Here is a 26,048-nt window from a genome sequence, read left to right as displayed (position 1 = left end):
ATCTCTTCCATCTGGCTGTTGTTGGGTTATATTCTTTTATAATAAACTGGTAATCTAGTAAGTAAAATGCTTCTCTGATTTCTATGAGCTGCTCTAGCAAATTACTCAAACCCAGGAAGGGATCACTGAAACCTCTAATCTATAGCCAGCTGGTCAGAAGCACATGTGATAAGCTGGGCTCATGATCTGCACCTGAAGTTGAGCAGGGCGGTGGGGGGCAGACTCGTGGAACTAAGCCCTTAACCTGTGGAATCAGGCTATCTCGGAGGAGATAGCTTCAGAATTGAGTTGAATAGCAGGATACCCTGCTGACGTCCTGCTGCTTAACACCCTGTTAAGCAGCAGGACACCCTGCTTGCTTAATGTGGGGGAAACCCTAGACCCTCCAAACACACACTGGAACTGGTCACCAAAAGTTGCATTTTCACTGCAGAATCAGGCGAATGCTATAAATCAGGGCTTTTTGGTTTTGTTCTTTGTTTTCTGAGACACAGTCTACAGCAATATTACTGATCACTCAAATTTAAGAAAGAAGAAAGAGGTGGGAGGGATGGAGGGGAGAAGGAGGGTGAAGAGGAAAGGGGAGCGGGGGAGGGAAGGAGAAGAGAGAGGGGGAGGGCAGGAGGAGGAGAACTGAGAGAAAACCTAAAGGACCCACGGAGGTCAAACAGTTACCCCACAGCTCTCCACCTAAGTGAAGTGTCCCACGTCACTCCCAATCAAATCCCCTGCCTTTGGTGAGTGTTCAGTTACCAGCCCAGATCCACTGAGTTGTCTGGTTATTTCCCCTTGGAACTAATAAATTCCTGATGCTCTAAATCATCATGAATTGCAAAAAGCACAATTTCCTTAAAGTCAGGTTTTCAGGAGAAAATAGATCACTTAAACAATACAAAATAAACTTGAAAGTTCCCAACATTTGGAAAATTATCCTAACATCAGGAATGTCAAAACAGGAGTGGGAAAATGCTTCCGTATCACTTTATTTCTAACTATCTCTATCTCTCTTTTAGAGTAAAAACAAAAAACTTTTCTTTTCTTTTTTTTGAATCACAGACTATTTCAGCTGGAATAAACCCTCAGAACAGTTTTCTCCAACTCTCTCCTTTTCCAGGTGGAGAAACGGAAGCCCATGAGATAATAAGATCCTGAGGTTCCAGTGCTAAAGTTACTTGGGAAATGGGGACTCCATTCCTGTAGGTGACAAAAAACTAGAAATAAGGCAAATGTTTGCTAACAGGGAAATTATGAAATAAATTACAGTCTATCCACACTGTGAATATTAGGTCACCATAAACAAGAATAAATTAGATCACTTTTTCAGACATTTCTCTATCCCTTTTGGTGCAGATTTCCATTCTGTGGCACTTTGCAGTCAAGAAACTGGTAAGTATATTTCCTGATGCACCTCTCCTTAAATTCTTAGGTATCTTCATCTACATGTTCCCTTCTTGATTATCACTAAGGCCCACACTAAATATGAGGCACCTGATTAAATGATACCAAAGATCTATGCCTGGAAAATTTTCTAGTGCTGGCACTCTGTGAGTGCTGTCTGATGTAAACGCAAAGTCACTTGGATTATGAGAGTAAAAGCCAAGATTGGATTTCCCTGCTGGTCCACTGGTTAAGAATCCTCCTGCCAATGCGGGGGACGTGGGTTCGATCCCTGGTCCAGGAAGATTCCACATGCCTCGGGGCAACTAAAGCCCATGCACCACAACTACCCAGCCTGCACTCTAGAGCCCAGGAGCTGCAAACACTGAGCCCACGTGCTGCAACTAATGAGGCCCTTGCTCGAGAGCCTGTGCTCCACAGCAAGAGAAGCCACCACAACTAGAGAGTAGCCCCTGATGGCTGCCACTAGAGAAAGCCTTCATGCAGCAACCAAGACCCAGAGAGCACAGCCAAAAATATTTTTTTAAAAAAAGACTCTTGTGCACCTGGGAGTGCCTTTCACATGATAGGAGTGCAAAGTACTGTTCATATGGCTAATGCCATTTCTAAATCTGAATGCTGGATCCTTCTCAACATTTATTTGATCATCAAACATTAATTGAAGGCCTATGGTGTGTCAAGCCCTGCGTTTGATGTTAAAGAGCTAAGCTGCAGTCACAGAACTGCCTTTTGTCAGAGTCCATATAAAATGTCATGACATGAAAAACAAAGAGGGACAACAGAAGCCCCACACCTGTAAGCGGATCCTTGGCATTGAGTCATGGCATCACCCAGAGGGGCTGCAGAGCAGCAGTGAAGTTCCATGCTGGAGGGACAACACAGCCACTAGTGAATCACCGTAGGTATCTTTAAAACTCTATGGGAAACAGCCTTTCCAAGTCAGTCACACACAGTTCTTTAGCCTACTGCTGCTGCTGCTGCTGCTGCTAAGTCGCTTCAGTCGTGTCGACTCGGTGCGACCCCAGAGACAGCCACCCACCAGGCTCCCCCGTCCCTGGGATTCTCCAGGCAAGAACACTGAAGTGGGTTGCGATTTCCTTCTCCAAGGCATGAAAGTGAAAAGTGAAAGTGAAGTCGCTCAGTCGTGTCTGACTCCTAGAGACCCCATGGACTGCAGCCTACCAGGCTCCTCCATCCATGGGATTTTCCAGGCAAGAGGACTGGAGTGGGTTACCATTGCCTTCTACGGTCTTTAGCCTACAATGGTATTTAAATTAGCTTCCATTCTGCTCCTTTCAGCTACCAGACCAGGTCCAAATATTCATGCCCTGCCCAGAAAACAAAATGTATGTTAGGGCCAATTTGTATGTTAGGGCCAATTTTTCAATATTTCCCTTAATGTTAACTGAAAAAAACGGCAGTTACTAAGCATCATCTGATGAGAGAAATCCCAAAATAATTTATTTCATATTTTGAAGCTCCAACTCCAAACACTAGTTCACTTAATGTTTATTTATTACTAGCTTCTTCTACAAAAAATATTAATACCACTTCTATTCAGTTCTGAAAACATGTAACTTTCATATATACATGATTGCTTTCTTCTTGTGATTGCTTTCTTCTTGAGACATTGGACTGTCCCAAGAGGATATTTAGGAGTAATTTCCAGAAAACATCAAAGAACTGGTTCTATTAATATTTTGGTGCCATTGATCTCACCCCCATGGTCAAGCAGGAACCTGATTGGTTCCTGGAAAAAGCTACGTCCTTTTGAACAAACAAGGCCATTGGAAGATACTGTTCGCTCACAACATCAAACACAAAGGAGCAGTGTCTAAGTATTTCAACCATGACTACAGATTTTGAAGATTTTCTACATTCTTTATAGTCCAATCAGGAAAAATTTACTCAAACACACACTGTACCTAACTTAGATATCTGTAACTAACCACAGCTGCTGCTGCTGCTAAGTCGTTACAGTCGTGTCCGACTCTGTGTGACCCCATAGACAGCAGCCCACCAGGCTCCCTGTCCCTGGGATTCTCCCAGGGACAAGAATACTGGAGTGGGTTGCCATTTCCCTCTCCAAACCACAGCTATGCCTCTAGAACTTAAAAACATGGCGAATAGAAAGCACTCAATATCAAAATAACTTTTTAAATGATATCATGAATTAATTTAAAAAATTTTAAGCTGTTTTCACATATTGACATGGGATGAAAATGAAAAATCATGATCAAATGTCCCTACTGTTCCATTAGCATTAACCCAACATCTTGCCGGCATTTACATTTGCAAGATCCAAGGCTAGAGTTATATGAACAACAGCCCAGTCAATAGTCAAGGAAAGGTTACTTCAGATCTGATTAGATCATTAGTAACCTTGATCTTTTCAGAAGGGTAGATTTTAAGAAGTTTGGAGACATTTGTAACAAGGCTAAACATTCCACTTAAAATTCATTAACTCAGAACCGTTCTTATGTATAAGTGTCAGGTAGCCTGTCTCATCAATTTCAGGTATTTATTCAAAAAAGTAAAAATGCCATTTATTTAAGCTAGAATTTCACATGATCACCTATTTGGATTATAATGACTGCCTGTAACTGCAGGAGCACATTCTACAAAAATATACAAACACACATTTTGTGCATAAAAAATGGATAACTTTTAAACATAAATGTTACTAATTGGAAATCAACCTAAGAATAATCACTGAGAGTCCAGAACAATTACAGTATTTTCAATTACCAAAATCCTAATCTAGAATTAGGCAGACTCAATGCATTAATGCTGTAAAAGGGGGGAAAACTGAAGTACTGAATAAAGGAAAAACCGCAGCCCTCATGTAACTACTGCCACAAAAATGCAAACAAATTCAGTATCCACAGTGTCTCCTTGGATTCCAAAACACACCACTGATCTTTATACTGTCTGAAGGATACTAAGCCACAAAGCTGTGCAGATTATGAAACTGATGTTTATTTATGCTCTAACAAAAAGAACAGTGAGAACTGGCATAAATGGTTCATCATAAATAATCATCTCACTACAGTCCAGATTCACAATTCACTTATCCATCCTTCACGGATTTGAGAACTAAGAGAAATCAGCCCACTAGGTATTAGTAGCTGATTCTACTAAGACATTCAATGGATTGCTTGATTTCAGCCAGTTTTTGTTTCAGAGCTGTGGTTTTAACTTTACATTCACTTTCAATATTGAAATTTTACTTCCTTGAAGATGTATCCATTTGAGCCCAGGTCAGCAGATTGTAAAGATGCCTGAACTGCTCTGCCAGCAATTCCTATTCACTCTAAAACCATCTCCCTCCTAGAGCCTACGGGCGGTGGCCTACCCTCCTGGAATAAGTCCTGGTAGAACCCTACCCCGTCTCCTGGCTCTGCTTTTACCAGAAAGCTGCTTCTTCCAAAATTAGACCAGCCACACCTTCTCTCAAAACAGCAAAAAGAAAACTCAGAATCAAGGTAACAATAAAACCCACCAATGGACTCTGTCAAGACTTAAGAATCTTTGAAAGACTTCCTTGATTCCCACAGGATTTTGAGAGATGACAACTGAAGGAAAGATATGATAGGGGCTAGGAGGTTTGTGTGTTTCAAGAGCAATTCCAAGTAATTCGAAACTAGATAAACTACTGCCGTCAAAGCTATGCAAAGGTGCCTCGGTTTCTGGAATGGTAATATTTCTTTTTCTATCACAGATAACGTATGCACATGGTTTAAAAAAAAAAAAAAGTCCCCAAAGGTATGTGAAACTAAGTCTGCCTCCCACCCGTCCTCCAGCTCCCTTCCCAAGGACAACTTCTGTTTAAGTCCCCTTCCGTAGACTTCCAAACACATGCAAACATACGCCCGAGTGTTTTAAACCAATTATCCTCTATTACACACACACACACAGTGGAAGCTGCAAAATTACTAAACGCCTCTGGGCTTCAGGGTGGCAATCTGTGGAGGGGTGTAGGATGGGAGGAAAGAGAAGCTATCCTGAAGCTGCGGATTTGCACAGCATGCATTGCACGCCAATGGAAGTCTCTCAAAACCAGGGCAGAAGGTAAACCCACCGCTAGACAGCCCTTGGCACTGCACTACCTATCCGCATTGGCCAGCATTTTCTACATGTCCCAATCTTTCAAGTAGATTTTGTATTCTCACTGGGTTACATGTAATGTCTCGACTCACCTTCAAAAAAGAAAAGAAGGCGGGAAAAAAAAAAAAAGGCTAATACTCTGAAGGTAACTTTCAGAACCAGGTGATTTCCTTCCTTCCCCGCTAACGTGCGCGTGTCCTCGGGAAGGGTTCAGCCTGGCACGGAATCGCTGGAGCGGCGAGCCCAGAACACACAAGCCCGGAGACGGTAGACCTCGGTGAGGGCGTCCGGAGCCTGGGCCGCGCTTTTCCTCTAGACAAATGTCTCCGAGCAGAGAGCCCTACATCTCCGGGCCCTACCTCCTCCCCCGGGATGCTCGCACGCCGGGGCGGACAGAGAGCTCCGGACTCTGCCGGGAACGGCAACTTGAGTCCCGCGCCCTCAGGCGCCGCCTGATCCCACACCGCCCTCAGGGTCCCTCCTCTCGCCTCGCCGTGGCCGTCCGGCAACCCCCGGAGGGCCAGGCTCCAAGCGGCGACCCTCCCCCTCCACCCCCCGGTCTCCCGCGCGCCGCGATCCCCGCGCGCCCGGGCGGGAAGGAAGCCACAGGTAGGGGGCGGCGCGGCGCTCACCTGCGCAGGAGGGGTGCCCTCGGCGCCGGCCGCAGACGAGGAGGCGGAGGAGGCCATGTTGTGTAGCGGCGGCGCCGAGCGGCTCTTTCCAGGAACTCCGCTCTCCCCTCCCCACCCTGCCGCTCCGGCCCCCAAACGTGGGACTTCTCGGAGAAAAGTTCGGCGGCGGCTCCGGAACGCCCGCCCCGCGCGGCGTCTCCTCCCCTCCGCCGCGTCCGCAGCGCCCGCCAGGTGCCCGCTGGAGCCGGTGCGCGGGGGCGGGCCCCGCTCAGGTAAAGGCACGGGGCGGCCCGAGCCCGCTCCCCGCTGGCCCCGAGGAGCATGCCCAGTCGGGCGGCGGCCGGGAGGAGGCGCGGGCGCCCAGGGCTTGGGATGGCGGTGGGGGGCTCACCTGAGAAGAGGTGGGGCGGAGGTGGCTCCGGGAAGGGACGGGGGGCAGGTCCTGTTTCCTGCGGGTTGCCTAATTATAATAACAAAATAACAATAGTTTATAGTAATTATATTATCCCATTAAAACAAAATAATAAAACCGCTAGTAACAGTCATCTCTATTGACTCAATGATTGCTTATTCAAGTGCTAAGTGAATAAAATCTGTAGTTAATTTTACTTTGGCGTTTTTATTATTATTAATCCACAGCCTGCAACCCATAGAGAAATAGCGTTTGCGGCGCAGTTTCAAAACCATGTCCGTAGTCTCCTTCCACCCATCCGGGGTCCCAGCGGCACTTAGGGGGCCTCAGCTACCTGTGCAGTGAAAATATGAAACTCTGGAGTCGTCGTCGGGTTGTGAGCTTGTGAGCCAGACACTGAGCCTGATCCATCAAGGAAATAGGAGGCAGGACCTCTGAGTGTCCCTGTTTCTAGGAGCTCAAACGGCAAGGCTTCACCGAGCTCCTGTCCTGGGAGACAGTTGGATTCAGGACGCCGCTCCCGCAGAGCTTATTCAGGGTAGGGTGCAGAGGGAGACAACTGGCCCTCACAGAAGGCCTCCCAAAGGGGAGCTCCTCCCTGGAGTTAGGTACAGGGAGCAGGCCCAGGCATTAAGGGACAGCCAATCATATTGGAGACAAAGTTATTTTTCAGTTCTTCCTCAGCTCTTCTGATTGCTAGAGGAAAGTATTCTTTCTCAAACACTGGCTAAACTTCCTATTTATCAGGGCCCAGATTCAAAACCCTAGGTAAGCACTGGTAGCTAACTAAATGTTCATTGTTTTGTTTCATTGTTTACTGTTATTTTCTGTTTATGGCAAATGACAGAGCTGTTTTTTATTGATGGTTGGGATCCAAAGTTTTCTTTTTAAGCAGGTATGTGTAAGTTTAACAACATTATATAATGATAATAATATATGTCTTACCATCTATTATTTATCTATATAAATAAAGGTTTTAAGCGTTTGGATGGAACTAAGATAAAGCAAGAATTCTAGAGACACTAGGGAACGACTGAATTATGGGAAACTGACATTAGTTGGCAGTTTCACCAACTAGTAACAAGGAAATCCTGGAATAACTCCTTCACCAGAGGGCCGTGAGTTAGCTGTGCCTGGGGCTGAACACCTAGCTCACTTCCTCCATAACACACTGAAAGCTGAAATAACATTTATTGGCATCAGCTCTGTGTGGGCTCTGTGCTAAGTCCCGTACTCATAACATCTCATTTAGTCCCCACAAAATCCTCGCAAGACAGGCAGCACAATCTGGAAACAGAGGCTCAGAAATGTTATTTTAGCTGAGGTCACGAAATAATGGAGCGCCAACAACTCTATAGTTTGGGCATGCTTAACTTGAATTGGAAAAACCACTTCAGAATTTAGCAAGTCCACAAACTCTCTGAAAGTTTATGTTAAATTCTTTGTGCTGTTTCATAGAAACATGAAACAAGGTATATAGTGTTCATCAATTTTTCAGAAACATTACATTTTAAGAGCCATTGTCACCATTATTTAGAAGACAGTGTCATGATTTGGCATATAAGATCCACAGAGGCAAAGGCCCTGTTTTCTTCAACCTCCACTGTGCCTAGACTGGTGCTTTATCCCCTCTGAGTCTTTGCAACCCCATGGACTGTATCTCACTGGGTTTCTCTGTCCATGGAATTCTCCAGGCAAGAATACTGCAGTGGGTTGCCATTCCCTTCTCCAGGGGATCTTGCTGACCCAGGGATCGAACCCTGGTCTCCCACATGGCAGGCAGATTCTTTAATGAGACACCAGGGAAGCCCTTCATCTCCTTAGCCACTCATTGGAACTGATAGAACTAAATCAAATGTGTGATGCAGAAAGTATAAGCTAAAGAACAATTAGTGGCGACATGGGAAGAGCATCACCTTGGTAAATAATGTGCACACACAGCTAATTTACCAGCCAGCTCCCTGGCACCCACACAGTCCTAAGAGCCACCTTAAACAAGTGGCAATCAGCCAACCAGGTAGACAATAGAGAGAGGAAGGAGCAAAAACTTTACAGAAAGTCAGCACAAGCAGCAGCACCTGGGATGTGAGCCCAGAAAGACAGTGCATTCCTGCAGATCCATTCCAGTCCAGTCTCTTTCTGTGGCCTTCTCTTTCCGAGAAATACTTGCGTTCAGGTTAAAGACTCTTCTCCTAAAGCCAGCTGCAGCACTACCAAAAAAAGCTGACTACTGGGAGTGAAGCAGCATCTCTCCTCCCCAAAACCTTTCCATACACACCATGACTGTTTCTAATTTTGTCCTTCTCTGTGTGCCCGCCCCCATTCACAGCCATGTCTTAAAAGGACAGCAGCCAGCCCTATGTCCCCGCTTCCTCACCTGGACACTCCTTTATTTCAGAGTCACCAGCCTCTGTCCCTCCTCAGCTACGGAAACAGCTCTTCTCAGATTACCGTTGACCTCCTATTTGCCACGTCCATCAAGGATTTTTCCATCTCTTGTCTCAGTTCATCTTTCGAGGGCATTTAACACGGTTGACAGTTCCTTTCCTTTCCCCTTACGTCTTTTCTAGGATTCTGACCTCAGTCTTCCTAACTTCTCAAACCATGCACTGTCTCTCTTTAATCCAACCCACGTGAAGGCTCCAGCTTTCATGTGGTGGTGGTGACGGTTTAGTTGCTAAGTCGTGTCTGATTCTTGCAACCCCATGGACAGTAACCCACCAGGCTCCTCTTTCTGTCCATGGGATTCTCCAGGCAGGAATACTGGATTGGGTTGCCATTTTCTTCTCCAGGGGATCTTCTCAACCTAGGGGTCTTCTGCACTGTGGGCAGATTCTTCACCTCTGAGCCACCAGGGAAGTCTCACAGCTTTCACATAACATCTCCCAAATCCAATTTAATTTCCCTGGACCCCAAACCCATATTTCATCATTTCCAAAATAGAACACCTTGGAATTTCCTTGGTGGTGGTCCAATGGTTAAGACTTCCACTGCAGAGGGCACCAGTTGGATCCTCTGGTTGGGGAACCAAGATCCCACATGCCTTGAGGCAAAAAAAAAAAAAAAAAATTGGAATACCAAGCAACACAGACCCTGAAGCCACAGAGGAGACATGGAGGTTTTGGAAGGGAGGAGACTCCCTGCCCTAACCCCTGCTCTAAGTCCAATCAGATAATGAGTCCCAGATAATTCTTTTCACTATCTCTAAATTGTCCCCTCTTAACCATCCCCACTACAGCCCACTCTTTGCCCTTCTAAGTGCCATGATTTATTGAGCAATCACTATGTGCCAAACCATGCCGATTTGCAGTTTCTCGTCATCTCTCACCTAGACCAACAATTGCCTCAGTTTTGGGTAGTGCATCAGTTCTGTCATCCAATATTAGGATTGTTCTGTAATTTCAAATCTGTTCACATGACTACAAACATGATTTGAAAACCTCTTAAATCTCTCTTTATCCTTCAGGATAAGATTAGATTTAGCAGGGGTCCCCTGTCTGCTGCTCCCACCTGATCTCAGCATTTCTCCCTCAGCATTTCCATATCCATGCTCTTCCTCCTCTCAGTCTCAGCACACCACACACACGGCCATTCTGAATTATTTGCAGTTCCCCCCAAACACCAAGTTCATTGTCTTTCTACAGGCTGTCCCTACTGCCTAGAAAACCCTTCGCCCCATCCTCCAACCCTCTGCCTCCTCCATCCCTCCATCATCTCTGTCGGGCTTGCATAGGTGAGCAATCATGTCCAACTCTTTGTGACCCAATGGACTGTAGCCTGCCAGGCTTCTCTGTCCATTGGATTTCCCAGGCAAGAATACTGAAGTGGGTTGCCGTTTCTTCCTCCAGGAGATCTTCCTGACCCAGGGATTGAACCTTTGTCTCTGACATTGGCAGGCAGATTCTTTACCACTGACTCACTTGGGAAGCTCCTCCCACCCCCATACATCTCTGTCAGGTTAACTTCTATTCATCCAGCAAGACCCTGGCAAAAAAATCACATCTTTTAGGAAGCCTTCCCTGACCCCTTTTCTACTGGTATTAAAATGTGGCTCATCGCCCTTTCTTTGTTCTTCCAAAGCAACATACCTCTAGTTATTTTGAAGAGTGTGCTGTGTGTGCTCAGTCGCGTCTGACTCTTCATGCATGGACTGTAGTAATGTTTAAGTTTTGTGAATTGCAAAAAGCGAGGCCCTATTGTGAAGAATTGCAAAAAGCGAGGCCCTATTGTGAAGAATCGGTCTACATTTTTTGCAATTCAGAAAACTTAAACATTACAAAAGCCAACAACCTCCACTGAATTGATGTGAGGCTATTTATCATCTTTATTCCATTTAGGGTGATTGAATGTGTTTTCATTATGGGGTACCTGCCCCAGACTCTTTTATGAGTGTTTTGTAATGCAGAGTTTGTGCACCTTATCAACATTCTAAAAATGGGGAATTAGGAAACACATCTGCCTCCAAAGATTTCAGTTATGGGATATAGACATATATAACCATTGCTTTCCTTGTCTTTCTCCCATTCTAATCAAAAACTTCTTGAAGCTTCAACTGTATCTTTTTTCATGTCCAAATCCCTAGTATCTAATGTAATTTCTGGTTCTAGAGAGGTTTGCCAAATAAATTAAGGATATACTGATATTTATGAACTTAGTCTGTATTTCATAGAACTGATTCCCAAGGTTGAAACCTAATACCTTCCCTTGCTTCCCACATTATATACCTTCTCTGGATACCCTGCATACACACCAGATTTCTCACTGTATAATAACTGCCTATCTGTGTCACCAGTGAGACTGAGCTTCCAACAAAGCAAAGATAACTACATATTAATCTTTGTATTTCTGGATTTGTTGTGCTCAGCACAATCTCAGACACATCATATGCAATATATCTTGTATTGTACATCATATCAATACATCTTGTTGAATGATAGAAGGTAGAAAAGGACAGTGGGCAAGAGAGAAAGAAGGAAAGATAAAAATAGGAAGAATGGAAGAAGTCTGGGTAAAAATGATTTAACCTCTATTTAGAAGGCTCCTATATATAGTATGCTGTCATTTTACAACATTGGTCATATTTGTGCATCACTTTCATTACATAATATTTTTATTTAAATTAGCTTACTTTCTAGTTAAACACAATTGTTTGTTTGTTTAGGCTGGGTCTTCACTGCTACAAAAACTTTTCTCTAGTTGCAAAGAGTGGGGCCTACTCTCTATTTACAGTACACAGGCTTCTCATTTTATGGCTTTTCTTGTTGTGGAGCATGGTCTCTAGGGTGCACGGGCTTCAGTATTTACAGCTTGTGGCCTCAGTAGCTGTGGCTCCTGGACTCTAGAGCACAAGTTCAGTAGTTGTGAGGAACAGACTTATTTGTTCCTCAGCATGTGGAATCTCCCCAGACCAAGGATCGAACCCATGTCCCCTGAATTAGCAGGTAGATTCTTTACCGCTGAGCCACCAATTAAGCCCCAACACATTTATTTATAAAAGAAACTTTTTCTTCTTACCCTAATGGAAAATCACTTTCCCTTGCAATAAACAATATGATGAAAACAAAATATAACAAAATGTTAATTCCTTGTTTTATTCAGTATTCTGCTGAGACCCTCTCTTTTTGTTAAAAAAAAAAAAGAGAGAGACTTAATAAGTGTTAAGTGGTTGTGAAAATTGACACTAGATGTGATCTTTCTCTTTAATGTTAACTGAAGGAGTGAAAAAGAACTGAAAACGTAATAACTCATTCTTATTCGATATTATATAATGCCCTATCCTTAAGCCACCTACTGTTATCTCAGGAACCACCAGCAAAAGGAAGACCATACAAACGTTCCTCTCTTTTTTCCTCATTCTGCTTCTACACTTATGATATTTCTCCACAACTTCAACTGGACACTCTATTCTGTCCAGAGAAATTCCTACTATAATTAGTCTGTAACTCATGACTGTGTTTAAACAGGAGGAATTTTCCACCTGACCATTAGCAAGAGAGAGGCTGCTTTCTCATGCGGTGGCCCTGCAATCTCGAATCAACAAGGAAGCAAGAGTTAATACAGAAATTTTTAGCTTGAGAGAAAATGTTTTTAAAGTTCAGGAGATTATGGTTAGCAAATGTGTATTTGTTTCATAAAATAAGCAAGTAATAGAAAAGCATTTCTCAAACGAAAAAGAAATATCTCTGTATATTTTGTTACCCCTACACATGGGGACTGTGATCATATTCAGAAATATGTCCCTTAATGTGTAAATTTTTATGAGGGAAAACAACTCACCAAGTACAAATTTGAACCAAAATGTTTTCTTTCTTGTGGCTTTTGGCTTTCTGTCCCCTATTTATGGTCTCAACTGAGTAGAAACTCATACTTCTAAATACACAATAAAGATTATGGCCTTGCAATATTTTTATCAGAGTCAACTGGAATGAGAGTATAATGTTTATTTATTAAGTTTTGCAATCCCATGTAGAATATGGTTAAGTAATTTATTTTAATATCAACTTCCATTTCTTAATTCCTTAAATGTTTAAAAAGAAATAGAGATTTTTCTGATATTCCCCCAGGAAATGAGAAGTATTGTTGACTCAACATATTTAAGATAACTAATTATTGATTTTAAAAACCCAATCATCCATATGATCCAACAGATTCACTCTCGAGTATCCACTCCTCGGTAAAGATGAAAACTCTAATTCAAAAAGATACACACACACCCAATATTAATAGAGGCACTATTTACAGTAGTCAAGACAAGGAAGCAACATAAATGTCCATCAACAGATGAATGGATAAAGAAGAAGTGGTACATACATATAATAGAATATTACTTAGCCACAAAAAAGAATGAAATAACACCATTTGCAGCAACATGGATGAACATAGAGATTATCATACTAAGTGAAGTAAGACAGACAAAGACAAATATTACAGGATATCACTAATAAGTGACATCTAAAAAAATAATGCAAATGAATCTATTTATAAAACAGACTAACAAAGAGAAAACAAACTATGGTTACCAAAAGGGGAAAGGGTGGAGAGTAGGGATAAATTAAGAGTAAGGGATTAGTAGCTATTCACTATTGTGGGCAGGAATCCCTTAGAAGAAATGGAGTAGCCATCATAGTCAACAAAAGAGTCCGAAATGCAGTACTTGGATGCAATCTCAAAAATGACAGAATGATTTCTGTTTGTTTTCAAGGCAAACCATTCAATATCACGGTAATTCAAGTCTATTCCCTGACCGTAATGCTGAAGAAGCTGAAGTTGAACAGTTCTATGAAGACCTACAAGATCTTCTAGAACTAACACCCAAAAAAGATGTCCTTTTCATTGTAGGGGACTGGAATGCAAAAGTAGGATGTCAAGAAACACCTGGCGTAACAGGCAAATTTGGCCTTGGAGTACAGAATGAAGCAGGGCAAAGGCTAGTAGAGTTCTGCCAAGAGAACTCACTGGTCATAGCAAACACCCTCTTCCAACAACACAAGAGAAGACTCAACACATGGACATCACCAGATGATCGGCACCAAAATCAGATTGATTATATTTTTGCAGCCAAAGATGGAGAAGCTCTATACAGTCAGCAAAAACAAGACCATGAGCTGACTGTGGCTCGGATCATGAACTCCTTATTGCCAAATTCAGACTGAAATTGAAGAAAGTGGGGAAAACCTCTAGATCATTCAGGTATGACCTAAATCAAATCCCTTATGATTACACAGTGGAGGTGAGAAATAGATTTAAGGGACTAGATCTGATAGACAGAGTGCCTGATGAACTGTGGATGGAGGTTCATGACATTGTACAGAAGACAGGAATCAAGACCATGCCCAAGAAAAAGAAATGCAGAAAAGCGAAATGGCTTCTGAGGAGGCCTTACAAATAGCTGTGAAAAGATGGGAAGCGAAAAGCAAAGGAGAAAAGGAAAGATATACCCATTTGAATGCAGAGTTCCAAAGAATAGCAAGGAGAGATAAGAAAGACTTTCTCAGCGATCACTACAAAGAAATAGAGGAAAACAACAGGATGGGAAAAACTAGAGATCTCTTCAAGAAAATTAGAGATACCAAGGGAACATTTCATGCAAAGATGGGCTCAATAAAGGACAGAAATGGTATGGACCTAACAGAAGCAGAAGATATTAAGAAGAGGTGGCAAGAATACACAGAAGAACTGTACGAAAAAGATCTTCATGACTCAGATAAACATGATGGTGTGATCACTCACCTAGAGCCAGACATCCTGGAATGTGAAGTCAAGTGAGCCTTACGAAGCATCACTATGAACAAAGCTAGTAGAGGTGATGAAATTCCAGTTGAGCTATTTCAAATCCTGAAAGATGACACTGTGAAAGTGCTGCACTCAATATGCCAGCAAATCTGGAAAACTCAGCAGTGGCCACAGGACTGGAAAGGGTCAGTTTTCTTTCCAATCCCAAAGAAAGGCAATGTCAAAGAATGTTCAAACTACCGCACAATTGTACTCATCTCACACGCTGGTAAAGTAATGCTTCAAATTCTCCAAGCCAGTCTTCAGCAATACACGAACTGTGAACTTCCAGATGTTCAAGCTGGTTTTAGAAAAGGCAGAGGAACCAGAGATCAAATTGCCAATACCTGCTGGATCATTGAAAAAGCAAGAGAGTTCCAGAAAAACATCTACCTCTGCTTTATTGACTATGCCAAAGCCTTTGACTGTGTGGATCACAATCAACTGTGGAAAATTCTAAAAGAGATGGGCATACCAGACCACCTGACTTGCCTCTTGAGAAACCTGTATGCAGGTCAGGAAGCAACAGTTCGAACTGGACATGGAACAACAGACTGGTTCCAAATAGGAAAAGGAGTACATCAAGGCTGTATATTGTCACCCTGCTTATTTAACTTATATGCAGAGTATATCATGAGAAACGCTGGGCTGGAAGAAGCGCAAACTAGAATCTAGATTGCCGGGAGAAATATCAAAAACCTCAGATATGCAGATGACACCACCCTTATGGCAGAAAGTGAAGAAGAACTAAAGAGCCTCTTGATGAAAGTGCAAGAGGAGAGGGAAAAAGTTGGCTTAAAGCTCAACATTCAGAAAACTAAGATCATGGCATCTGGTCTCATCACTTCATGGCAGATAGATGGGAAACAGTGGAAACAGTGGCTGACTTTATTTTTCTGGGCTCCAAAATCACAGCAGATGGTGATTGCAGCCATGAAATTAAAAGACACTTACTCCTTGGAAGGAAAGTTATGACCAACCTAGACAGCATATTAAAAAGCATAGACATTACTTTGCCAACAAAGGTCCGTCTAGTCAAAGGTATGGTTTTCCAGTAGTCATGTATGGATGTGAGAGTTGGAGTATAAAGAAAGCTGAACGCCGAAGAATTGATGCTTTTGAACTGTAGTGTTGGAGAAGACTCTTGAGAGTCCATTGGACCCCAAGGAGACCCAACCAGCCCATCCTAATGGACATCAGTCCTGGGTGTTCATTGGAAGGACTGATGTTGAAGCTGAAACTCCAATACTTTGGCCACCTGATGCGAAGAACTGACTCATTTGAAAACACCCTGATGCTGGGAAAGATTGAAGGCAGGAGGATAAGGGGACTACAGAGGATGAGATGGTTGGATGGCATCATCAACTCGATGGACATGGGTTTGAGTAAATTCCGGGAGTTGGTGATGGACAGGGAGGCCTGTCGTGCTGAGGTTCATGGGGTCGCAAAGAGTCGGACATGACTGAGAGACTGAACTGAACTGAACTACTATATATAAAATAGATAAGAAACAAGGGTTTACCATAAAACACAAGGGATAATATTCAATATCTTGTAACAACCTGTAATGGAAAATCTAAAATATATATATATATATATATATATGTGTGTGTGTGTGTGTGTGTGTAACTGAATCATTTTGCTCTACACCTGAAACTACCACAATATTGTACATCAACTATACTTTAACAAAAACATTTTAGATGTCTAAGGGAAAATAGACCCTAATTAGAGATCATTAGTTATATTATATGTATCAGTTTATTTGGGGTTTATTTTTCTGGAAGTGATATTTTTAAAGTCACATTTAATTTTCATATTTTAAAACTATATGTCACATTAATCTACAGGGCTACAGCTTTATGTATTCAAAAGTTAGAGAATAAACCCCTTTACTTTGCCAAAGAGAAAAGAAACCGATCACAAAGTACTTTATGAAATGGGCCTAATAAACTTTATCATCATAATAATCTTTATAATAATAATAAACTTCATAGTAAAGTTACAGAAGAAAACTTTTAAAGGTTAAGTCTATTCTACCTCCACGTTTTGATTTTAGCAACTTTTCATTAATTCCTCTTTTTACTTTGGTCTGGGGCTTCAAAACACATAAAGTGATGGTAATATGAATAATGGCTTCCCTGGTGGCTCAGTGATAAAGAATTCGCCTGCCTATGCAGGGACCCGAGTTCAATCCCTAAGTTGGGAAGATCCCCTAGAGAAGGAAATGGCAACCCACTCCAGTACTCTTGCATGGAGAAACCCATGGACAGAGGAGCCTGCCGGGCTATACAGTCCATGAGGTCCCAAAGAGTCAGATATGACTTGGCGACTGAACCACAGCAATGTGAATAATAGTAATATCAATCCACAAAAATACATATTAAAAGTTAACATGAAGCAAACTAGTTATCAATTTGAAATGTGTGACTTTCAGCCACACAGTAATAAGGAAAAGCAAACTTCTCCTATTACCCTCACTTGAATTCCCAGTGAAATGAATGGTATTGACTCTAGTCGAGGGTGCTCAGGAAAGAAGGCTAAAGTTATGTTTGTTGAGCGCCTGGCTGAACTCTGTATTCTGTTTATGGTTCTTCCAATTTATTGATATATATCTTTTCCATTGCTTATCCTGTCTCACACTAAGTTTATAAATCCAGAGTGGATTATTTTAATAAAAGTATTGATAAATAGAATGGAAATACAGTGGCACTATATAAATGTTACATGGTTTTATTGGTTGATTTATGCAACAATGACATTTGAAGTTCATTTCAGCTGCATCCCTTTATGAATCACCTCTTTACAGCAAGGGCCTTCTCTTTTGTAGAGCACTTGAAAAATACCATCCACATCCACGACATGCCACTAACATTTCTCCGAATGCACTGCCTGCTAGGTGTATAGATTAGCAAGTCTCTCATATTCTTCTTACTCTTCATTCTAATCTAGAGGTCGATCGACTTTTCTGTAAAGGGCAGAGAATACTTATTTGAGAGTTTACAGGCCATGTGGTTTGTGTTACAACTACCCAACTTTACTGTTGCTCCATGAAATGAATCATACCAAACACATGGACGTGGCAATGCTCAATAAAACTTGTTAATAAAACAAGTGGTGGGCCAGAGGAGCCCGAGTCTGCGGACTCCTGATGGAGACTGCCAGCACCCTAGCCTTTGGTTTTGTGAACTGTCATGTAGAACTCACTGGGCACTCTGTTTTATCTCATTTAACCCCTACAACAAATCTCTGAGATGCATATTATTCTCCACTTTTTATTGGTGAGGAAATCAGGTTCTACCAAGTTGCCTTGGTCTTCCCTGGTGGCTCAGTTGATAAAGAATTTGCATGCAACACAGGAGACCTGGGTTCAGTCCCTGGGTCAGGAAGATCCCCTGGAGGAGGAAATGGAAACCCACTCCAGTATTCTTGCCTGGAAAATTCCATGGACAGAGGAGCCTGGTAGACTGCAGTACATGGGGTTGCAAAGAGTTGGACACAACTGAAGTGACTTAGCACATACAGAAGTTGACTTGAATGACTTCTCCTAGCTTTTGTGTCAGGTAGCCTGGTCTGTCTGTGCAGTAGCCCCATCCTTGTTTTGAGGCCACTGTCTCTTGCCCAGAATACTGTCCTTCAATCCTAACCAGGTTTCCTTGTTGCCCTCTCTCCTCCCTATAATTCACTCTTGTCACTGCATCAAGAATGTTCTTTTAAAAATGTAAATTAGGCAATTCCCTGCCAACCCAGTGGTTAGGACTCTGCTTTCACTACTGCCGTGAGCCCAGGTTTGATCCCTGCTAAAATCTCAGAAGCCAAGTGGCCCAGCTTAAAAAACAAAATGTAAATTAGATCCCATGACTGTCCTGCTTAAAACCCTCCAGTGGCTTCTATTGCCTTTGGAGTTAAAACCAAATTCCTGATCCTGCCTGCAAAGCCTGGCATAGTCTCCCCACTGCCTGCCTGCCTGACCTCACTCTCTGCCCTTTTCCCCTGCAGGTCCCAGCCTCAACAGCCTCAGTTCTATTTCTGAGACATGCCCAGATCCTAATGCCCTTATAATCTCTGCACACAATGCTTCCTCTGCCTGGAGCATCTTCTCTGCCCTTCCTCCAGGTCTTCACAGTTGCCTCCTTCTTGTCTTAGCCTCAAGATCATTTTCCCCCAGAAATCTTCCTTGATTGTCTAATCTACGCCTTGTTGTTGTTGTTGTTGTTGTGTTGTTGTTGTTCAGTCGATAAGTTGTGTCTGGCCATTTGGGACCCTATGGACTGTAGCACACCAAGCTCCCATATCCTTCACCATCTCCAGGAGCTTGCTCAAACTCAAGTCCATTGAGTGGGTGATGCCATCCAACTATCCTCTCCTCGGTTGTCCCTTTCTCCTCCTGCCTTCAGTCTTTCCCAGCAACAGGGTCTTTTCCAATGAGTCAGTTCTTCGCATCAGGTGGCCAAAGTATTAGAGCTTCAGTTTCAGCATCAGCACTTCCAAAAAATATTCATAGTTGATTTCCTTTAGAATTGACTGGTCTATGCCTTATCATCAACCATTTTCTTTTCTGCATAGCTCTCATTACTATGGGAATTTCCTAGGCTGTTGTTCAGTGCCTATCTGTCCTACCAGAATGCAAGTTCCATAGAAGCAGGAATATCTTTCTGTCTTATTCATCACTGTATCATCAGAGTATTCAATAGTGTTTGGCATATAGCAAAGACTCAAATATTGATATTTATCAGTGTCTGCTGAATGAGTGCTTGTGAACAAAAATCCCATGTTCTTCTTCACAGTTAAACCACTTCCCTGGACTGGCTGAGGTTATTTCCCATAAGACACATCATAGCAGTTGGTTAGGGAAGTATTTGATTTGTGTTGTTCCATTCACATCCCTAACTTGTAACCCCAAGGACATAAGCAGAGGAAAACAAAATACACCAACTATGTTTGGCCAGTTAGCTCAATAACCAAAGATGATGATACGTTCCACTTAAAGAATAATACCCTTGAAAGCAACAGCCCAAACTTGATGTGGCTAAAATTCTATTGTTTAGATAAGCAGGCTTGCTGAAATGATTTAACTCTTAAAGTGCCATTCTTCAAAGGTCTCATTAAAAAGGAAAATAATATATAGTCTTTCCAGTTTCTCTATAGAAAATATTACAATGCTGTTGTCAAGTTTCAGTCCCCACAAAATCTGGATCCTCTCCAGGATATATCGGTAGCTAAGGAGAAGAATTTAGGGAAGCTCAAATTGAGCATGATTCAGGAGGCTCCCCAGAGTGGGTAGGATGAGACCTGGGCTTTAATAGAGGGGTAGAATTCAGAAAGAATTCAGAAAATTGATAAGTGAATTGCAACTGAGGAAGAGTGTTCAGAGTTCCTAATCTTCAAAGCTATGTCATATTGCAAGCATGCTAAATAAGTGTCCTTTTTTTCTCTTTGGGACCACACTGTGTGGCACATGGTGTCCTAGCTCTCTGACCAAGAATCAAACCTGCGCCCCCTGCACTGGAAGCTCAGAGTCTTAACCACTGGATCGCCAGGGAAGTCCCAAGTAAGTGTCCTTTATATAGTGTCATCACTAATTAATTGGTCGGGGTTCAGTAGAGAAGAGTGCTGTGATCAACTAGTGATGCCTGCCACCAGTCAGAGACGGGGCAAAGGAACCATGCACGTCACACACTTGCTTTATCTGCTCAGATCTCTTAGGGACGTGTTTTTTTCCACACCATAATAAGAACATTTTGTCGCACTTCAAATTTTAGATCTCTTCACATGAAAGTATCTTCTTTTTGATATATTGATACTAATGTTGAGGTATTCCAGTACCGAGATGGAAGAAGAAAACAAGAAGAGGTATTTGTTTTTAGGGGAGGGTTCTCTCACCTTCTACCCATATCCCACCGCTCTTCAGTCCCTCTGCTTCTCAGACAGTAGTATGTGTGAGGCTGAAACTGAGGATGTGGAGTTTCCAGGAGAGTGTCAATGCAGACACAGAGGTCTTTCTGGGGACCTTTAAAGGGAGGCAGAGAAGGAATCAGTTTAGCAGGATACCACCTTAAAGAGGCTCAGTCTAAGAGGTCCTCTCTCTGTGTACATTTTCCCACTCATTCTCCCTTCGGCTATAACTCCTTTTCTTTTCTCATTTCTAGAAACAGTGGGAGGGACTTCCCTGGTGGTCCAGTGGTTAAGACTTCTCCTTCCAATGCAGGGAGTGCAGATTCAATCCCTGTTCAAGGAGCTAAAATCCCACATGCCTTGCGGATAAAAATCTGAAACATAAAACAGAAGTCATTTTGTAAACAAATTCAATAAAGACTTTAAAAATGGTCCACATCAAAAAAATCTTAAAAACAAAAAGAAAGAAAGAAAGAAACAGTGGGATATGTGGAAGGAGGGATATGTGGAAATAGAAGAGCATCTCCGTGGCTTTGAAGCTCTCCAGGCACATGGGTTATGGGAAGGCCAAAGAGACCCCTTCCATCTGCTGGGCCCTAGGCCACCCTGGCTGTAGGGTGATTACACTCCATGTACACTTGGGCTGGCAGCTGTAGTCAAAGACACAGACATATAATGACAATAATAAAAGCTAACATTAATCAAGACTTAACCATATGCCAAACATGGTACTAAGTACTTGCAGTACATTTTTCTTGTGGTCAGAAACATATAACAAAAGGGAAAGACTTCGGCATCAGGCAGACCTCAGCTTGAATCTGGGTTCCATCACTGATTATGTGTATGGTTTGGTTATAATAGTTTGCCTCTCTGAGCCTCAGTTAACTCATGTATGTATTAGAGATATTATAATATCCACACTGCTTCAGTACTGCAGTAATTAGAGATACTGTGTGTAAAGTACCTGCCCCGTAGGAGGCACTCCATAAACAGATACTAGTGTTTTCACGACTTTGAAACAAATTACCATAAATCTGATGGCTCAAAACAGCATACATTTTTTTTCTCTCTTACAGTTCTGGAGGGCAGATGTTTGAAATTAGTCTTAAGGGAGGAAAACCAAGATGTCAGCAGGGTAGAAGTGTCAAGTGTCAGGGGGAGGCTCCAGGTGAGAATCTGTTCCTTGCCTTCTCCAGCTTCTAGAGGCTGTCCTGATTCCTCGGTTCATGTCCTCACATCATGTTACCTTCTCTCCCCCAGCTTCTGTCACCACATGGCCATCTCCTCTTCTGTCATCACATTTCTGTCTCCCTCTTAAAAAGACACTTGTAATTACATTTAGGGCCCACCGGGATAATCTAGGCTAATCTCCCCATCTCATAATTCTTTAACTTAATCATATCTGCAAAGTTCCCATTACCATGTAATGTTCACATTTTCCAGGAATTGCATCTGGACATTTCGGCGGGGGTGGGGGTGGGAGCATTATTCAGCCTACCATAACGGATATGTTAAAATGTGCCATGAATGGCCTCATTTTTAAGAGTGATGCTGAGACTCATTTGAGCCTACCAAGGGAGACCAGCTAGGCACATCAAGACCAGACGCTTGGCACATCAAATTGGGAATGTTCGAATCAATAGGATCCTATAGGCTTCCTTCCTTCCTTCCTTTTTTAAGGAAGTGTTTCTAGAATCATAGCACTGCAAGGGCCCTCTGAGAAGAGATCTAGGTCCCTGACCTTATAGATGAGAAGACTGAGTATTTGTAAAATGCCATGAGGCAACCCAGACTAGAGCCCAGGTACTCCCATTCCAAGGTTCCTGCTCTCTCCACTATTTCTGAAAATAATTGCCTAATAAATATCTATAAGTTTCAATGTTAGCAAATATTATCTCTTTCATGGAAAGAATATGGCAAAGCATCTCCTTTTGAAAAGCCAGCACAGCTGGAAATCCACCTATGGGTGAAGAAACTGAAGTGTATATGTATTGTAGTGCTGTATTTTTTTAGATGTATATTTATTTTTAATTGAAATACATTTGATGCACAGTATTATGTTAGTTTCAGGTGTACTACATAGTATTTGACATTGGCATTCTTTATGAAATTATCACCATAATAGTAATCATCTGTAAACATCTGTCCCCATACAAAGTTATTATAATATTATTGACCATAAACTTCCTTAATCTGTATGTTACATTCTTGTCACTTATTTGTTATACAACTGAAGGCTTGTACCTTTTTTAAAAAACATTTTATTTTATATTGGAGTGTATTTGATTAACAATGTTATGTTAGCTTTAGGTGTACAGCAAAGTAGTTCAGTTCTACATATACATGTATCCTTTTTCAAATCCATTTCCCATTAAGGTTGTTACATAATATTGAGCAGAGTTCCCTGCGCTATACAGAAGGTTTTTGTTGGCTCTCCATTTTAAATATAAATGCTGAGTATTTTTGTTTGAGCCTATTCCTTTGTTCCTTGAGGTATGGAAGCTTTCTCACAGTTCCTTACAAGCTCAGCTGGCATTGCTGGTGATATGGAACTTGTCAAGAAACATTGATCTTTGGGGGAGAAAGGGAAAATTAACCAGTGATTCTGCACTAACTGGGCACCCCACCCAACCAGATTCACCAGGAGGGCTTTTGCCTCTGCCATTACACCTAAGGGCAGTGGTTCTCAAGGTGTGGTGTCTGGAGCATAAGCTAAGATCACCTGGAACTTACTATAATTACAAATCATTGCACCTCACCCCCAACCATATCCAAAGTCTGAGGTTGGGGCCCAGCAGTCTGTATCAACAGCCCCTGATGATGTCAGCTCCAGGGTGAGAACCAATTCCCTAAGTCAATGCCAGACTTCTCTGGGTGAAGGGGGTGGATGGGCAGGAGAAAAGGGCAAGATCAAGTTTTGCTTCCCGAGCTGAGAATGACCATGGACATGATTACATCTAATGGTTTTCTTCTTGGGTGCGTTGGGATGGAGAGCTCTGGTCTAGACTATGACTGCAAGGATATAGGATATGCAATCATCATAGGATAAGCAATCGACAAAGTATAAAATCACGTGGACAGTACTATGGAGAAAATTCAGAAGGATTCAAGACTGTGTGGTTTTGGGTGACAGCAAAGAGAATAATTTCAACCCACATGACAGGGAGACATGGAATATATAGGAAAAAATCTTGCATCCCAGTAAACCTAGAGACCTGAAAAAAAATTCAGAAAAGAGCAAGGAAAAGAAGATGGAGTCCCAGCAGCAAAGTCATTACAAGAGAAACTGAGGGACTTCCTTGTGGTCCAGTAGCTAAGACTCCAAGTGGACCATAAAGAAGGCTAAGTGCCAAAGAATTGATGCTTTCAAACTGTGGTGCTGGAGAAGATTCTTGAGAGCCCCTTGGACAGCAAGGAGATCAAACCAGTCAATCCTACAGGAAAACAACCCTGAACTTTCAGTGGAAGGACTGATGCTGAAGCTCCAATACTTTGACCACCTGATGGGAAGAACTGACTCATAAAATACTCTCATGCTGGGAAAGATTGAAGGCAAAAGAAGAGGGGTGGGCAGAGGATGAGATGGTTTGTTGGCATCATTGACTTAATGGACATGAGTTTGAGCAAACTCCAGGAGATAGTGAAGGGCAGGGAAGCCTGGTGTACTGCAGTCCATGGGGTCGAAAAGAGTCGGACACAATTGAGTGTCTGAACAACAACAACGAATGCAGGGGGCCCTGGTTCAATCCCTGGTCAGGGAACTGGATCCCACATTCTGCAACTAAGACCTGGTGAAGCCAAATAAACAAATATAAAAACCTGACTGCTTGCAGGGTGACATCAGCAGAGATTTATCAAACTTGTGAAAAAACAATTTAGGAGCTTCCTGTTGGAGGTTGGCTTGAGTTCAGCTTACCTGGGGGCTATGAAGTGCAATAGGGGAGGATGCCTTTCTCATCTTAGGTCACAAGTTAAGATACTAAGATTCTTCACACCTACCAGGGAGAAGGAATTCCACCTTCCACCTATTAGGACATGGATCTAGGATCTTTGGGGCTTCCACCTATTAGGACATGGATCTAAGGTCCTGGGGGGCTTCCCTAGTAGCTCAGCTGGTAAAGAATCTGCCTGCAATGCAGGAGACCCTGGTTCAATTCCTAGTCAGGAAGATCCCCTGGAGAAGGGATAGGCTCCCCACTCCAGTATTCTTTGAGCTTCCCAGGTGGCTCAGATGGTGAAGTATCCTAATGCAATGTGGGAGACCGGGGTTCGATCTCTGGGTGGGGAAGATCCCCTAGAGGAGGGCATGCAACCCATTTCACTATTCTTGCCTGGAGAATCCCCACGGGCAGAGGGTCCTGCTGGGCTACTATAGTCTATGGGGTTGCAAAGAGTCAGACATGACTGAGCGACTAAGCACACACAGCACTAGGGTCCTGGGAGCTTCCATCTAATAGGACATGGATCGAAGATCCCGATTCTCAACTAGGGGCTATTTGTTCCGCGGGGCATATGTGGTGATGTCTGGAGACATTTTTAATTGTCACAGGCTGTACGGTTCCTATTGGCATATAGTGAGGAAAGACCGGGGATGCTGCTGACCAACCTCTAGTGCACAGGACAGCCCTTCACAGGAAATTATCTGGCTCCAGAGGTCAATAGTGCTGAGGTCAGGAAACGCTGCTCTTGGATAAGATGCACTGACAGTGCCCACCTAAGTCACATCTTAGGTATCAGTCTTCCCTAGTGAAAACCTCATGTTTGCAGGCAGCAAAACTATCTTAGAGTATTCCTACCAAGTTGAAGTGAGGCCAGCGATAAGTGATTGGGATAACTGGGAGTGGTGAGCTGTTGTTGACCAGATGAAGACTTGATGGCTGGACTCAAAGTAATATTAAGTAAACAGGTCAGCTAGACAACCCCCATCTTCTCTGCCAAAAGGAACTTAGTGCTCTTAAGATCCAGTCACCTAGTTCTTTCCCAGTGGGTGGGCAATGGCTGTCTTCAGGTCAGCAATTCTAGCCTTGCAAGAAGTGGTACACAAGGATATATATAGCCTTGGGATGGGAAATATACTATTTAACCAACCACTCTGCACATCAAACATGAATTACACTGATTCTGAATCACCAGTACCATTTCATCATTTAACTAGCAAAGGTAAAAGCTAGTCATTATAAAAGAAGCCCTGTAATGAACTTCTCTATAACCTTGTGTGATGAGAGATCCAAGAGACTAGCACTTAATGTGTTCCAAGGATACACTGTGTATTTAACATAAAGATCTATCTATTAATACTTTCTGTCTAGAATCATCCATGGCTACCAGATGTT

General features: G+C 42.7%; 2 protein-coding genes across 2 annotated transcripts in view; one reads left to right on the top strand and one right to left on the bottom strand.

Moving 5' to 3' along the window:
* LOC145539547 (uncharacterized) overlaps window positions 1-6,460 on the bottom strand; it is a 257,807-nt gene extending 251,347 nt beyond the window's left edge. The window contains exon 1 of the mRNA XM_081573625.1: window positions 6,138-6,460. Within this exon, the coding sequence (XP_081429751.1) occupies window positions 6,138-6,460 (323 nt within the window). The remainder of the gene's footprint in view (window positions 1-6,137) is intronic.
* The window catches only part of CDK1 (cyclin dependent kinase 1), a 65,475-nt gene continuing 45,566 nt past the window's right edge, over window positions 6,140-26,048 (top strand). The window contains exon 1 of the mRNA XM_081569068.1: window positions 6,140-6,409. The gene's annotated coding sequence lies outside the window, so the exon portion shown is untranslated. The remainder of the gene's footprint in view (window positions 6,410-26,048) is intronic.

This window comes from Giraffa tippelskirchi, chromosome 2 (genome assembly GCF_054371585.1).
Source record: "Giraffa tippelskirchi isolate mGirTip1 chromosome 2, T2T-mGirTip1v1.2.pri, whole genome shotgun sequence".
Lineage (NCBI taxonomy): Eukaryota > Metazoa > Chordata > Mammalia > Artiodactyla > Giraffidae > Giraffa > Giraffa tippelskirchi.
The sequence above is the reverse complement of the archived record's forward strand: the minus strand, read 5'-3'. Positions and strand labels throughout refer to the sequence as shown.